Genomic DNA, 2,916 nt, shown 5'->3' on the forward strand with positions numbered 1-2,916 from the left:
TTGATTTAGCTGACTTTAAAATTTAGAAAACAAATAACATTTAGTTTGTTTTGGTGTTAGACAAAGGAAAAATTAAACTAAATCGAACCAAACCGATAAATATACACATACTTAATTAGAAAGAAAAGTCTAGCACATTTGTTCCCTCTTAGCTCATTTAAATTTAAGGTAAAATATAATTTCTTTTCCTGAAAGTAAAATAGAATTAAGAAGACAAAAGTTAAAACCCTAGTTTTACGAGAAGTATATTGTGCTTCAAAGGTGTAAGGTCATTTGCCGGAGGTATTAGTATGTCATATTTGTTAATCATAATTCTCAATCCATGTAATAATATAATTCACATATATAAAATCATTAAAAAATTTCAATGATTTCAAATAAATAAACCACATTAATAGTAATTATTTATTAATCATAAAACGCTTAGTCTTAACTCTTAAGTATTACTACTAAATTCATATGCGATAAGAGAATAAGGCCATGTATCGCAATCGAAGTATAAAATATATCTATTTATCTATATCTATACTATTTTAAAAGCGTAATATAAATGTTGGTTGACGAAAATATCCTTTAAATATTGAAAGAACATTTATACCCTTAATTTATAACTTTAACTTCTACTAGAAAAGGACATAATTGTCATTAAAAGGAGACCATAACGTAGTCAGTTATTGATATAAACATAAAGTCTAAATTGTCCAATCCTATTTAGTTAGAGTTTGTGTGGCCTCAACGTGCGTTTCGTCAGGTTTCTTCGAGAATGCCCATTAGCAGATATACAGAAGTACTCTTTGAACTTTGAAGTTGAATGACATGGAATCAAATATTGGAGGCAAAAGCATTCACTTGAAGGATCTCAGTTCTAAGCATTCACTTGAAGGATCTCAGTTCTAACTTCTAATAGATTAAATTAAACTCTCATAAAAACTAAATTTCCCAGAAATCAATATGCAGCAGACTTTTAAGCAAAGATTGCAGCAAAATTATCATCTTTTTAGTACCGCTGAATGCTATATAATCAATTAAATTGAGCACCATGCATATACAGCTCAGAAGTCTCGCTTTGTGTTTTGTGTTGAAGAAACTAATAATTTAATTACCATCTTCAATAAAATAATAATAAAGTTGAGATCATATTCTGATTTCAAATGACCAAACGCTAACTTTTTGCCTATATTAATTTCTACACCATAACTTATACATTAGATTAATAAAATAATGTCAACACTCATACCATATATATATATTTTAATTTTAAATGACATGCGTTAAATATTTGGAATATTTTTTTCTCCTAAAAATATTTAGGAAAATTAAGTAGTTTTTTATTTAAACTAGGAAAGAATTCCTAATATTTAGTAATTTAAAATTTTAAGAAGATTTAATTTATATAAATCACTTGCTTAATATTGAACTTTGGAATTTACTGAAATTTTATAGACAATTCTATAATGAAATTTAATTAAATAACAATGTTGAACGATGGAAATTTTTCTTAAATATTGGTCGACTTATATATTCTTTTAGTCTAATTCTACCATATTTTGATTGGATATTTTGGTAAACTAAAAATATCACTCATTCAAAATAGAATGTTAAACAAATACTACTTGAATTTCTACGCAAAGTAATTAATTAAAAAGTTTTTGCTATTATGTTTAAATTTGTGTCCTACATATTATTGAGAATTTTACGACCATATCAATACTATGAGGAGGCGTATGAGACTGAAAAATTATATGGTTAACAGTTGATGATAAAGAAAATTATAGTAATATTTAAGATTTTGAATTCAATTAAAATAGTGCTATCAGCATATTAGAATACAGACAGACATCATCGTTGCCCTTTCAAACATCTCAGTAATTCAAATTTTCAAATATTTTAGAATACTAACGAAAGCTAATGGGTTCTAATAGCAAGAATTAATATGATTAGATAGGTAAAATATAAATTATGTTAAATACCCGCCCCCTTCCCGAGTTATAAGTCGTCACTTTGATTTGGATAAAGCTTGAGTTTTGTTATATTTGAATCTGAGTAAAAAATGATTAGCATTATTTGTATCAAGATTTTGAAAACTCCATGTTGAACTTGAGATATAGATCAGCGTTATTGGTAATACAATAATATTAATTTGCAAAAGAAAATATTGGTCAACGTAACTCTCAAAATAATTTTATGTGATACGGGTAAATTTTAAATTTAATTTGGTTTAATATTTATTGCATTCATGAGTAACTAACATATTTGTTCCTTTTCGGATTTATCAAATAATAATTTTTTTATTTGTCAGTTTGTTTTTGTTTTAATTTATCAACTTCTATTACAATATTCAAGTTGCAAGATTGAAGTACACTATGTGTTGAATTTATTTGCAAAATGTATTTGATGTAGCGTCTGCATTTATGTCACGACCCAAGACTCTACTAGACATGGTCTCGTATTAATTCATGTGATTTAACTGCTTCCGATACCACTTTTGTCATGACCCAACCCCCCGGGCCGTGACTAGTGCCCGAGCTGGACACTCGTATACAACAACACAACCAGAACCAGATCCTTCTCGAATACAATACAACTATAACCTTAACTATCATATCCCTTCACTTTCATCATATAGTCAATGACAACAATAACGACAACATTAATCGAAATTAATCCACCATTTTTAGATTAGAACAAATTTCAACACGGCCCAAACTAACCTTAACATTAACATATACAATTCCTTCACTTTTAACACATAATCCATAACAATAATAACAACAACAACAATCAACCCAATCTAATTTGAACAACTCCAATTCTGTCCATTTCAACGCCAACACTAATCATGCAATTTTCTTATTTCCAATTCCACTTAATACAAATTAATCTCTCCATTACAACATCATTAACTCCAATTTCATG

At 27.6% G+C, this 2,916-nt stretch overlaps 1 protein-coding gene across 1 annotated transcript in view; it reads left to right on the forward strand.

Annotated features, from left to right (window-relative positions):
• Nucleotides 1-815, forward strand: part of LOC132061928 (uncharacterized) — a 1,601-nt gene extending 786 nt beyond the window's left edge. The window contains exon 3 of the mRNA XM_059454602.1: nucleotides 752-815. Coding sequence (XP_059310585.1) covers nucleotides 752-815 — 64 coding nt within the window. The remainder of the gene's footprint in view (nucleotides 1-751) is intronic.
• The last annotated feature ends 2,101 nt before the right edge of the window (nucleotides 816-2,916 follow it).

This window comes from Lycium ferocissimum, chromosome 7, assembly GCF_029784015.1.
Source record: "Lycium ferocissimum isolate CSIRO_LF1 chromosome 7, AGI_CSIRO_Lferr_CH_V1, whole genome shotgun sequence".
Lineage (NCBI taxonomy): Eukaryota > Viridiplantae > Streptophyta > Magnoliopsida > Solanales > Solanaceae > Lycium > Lycium ferocissimum.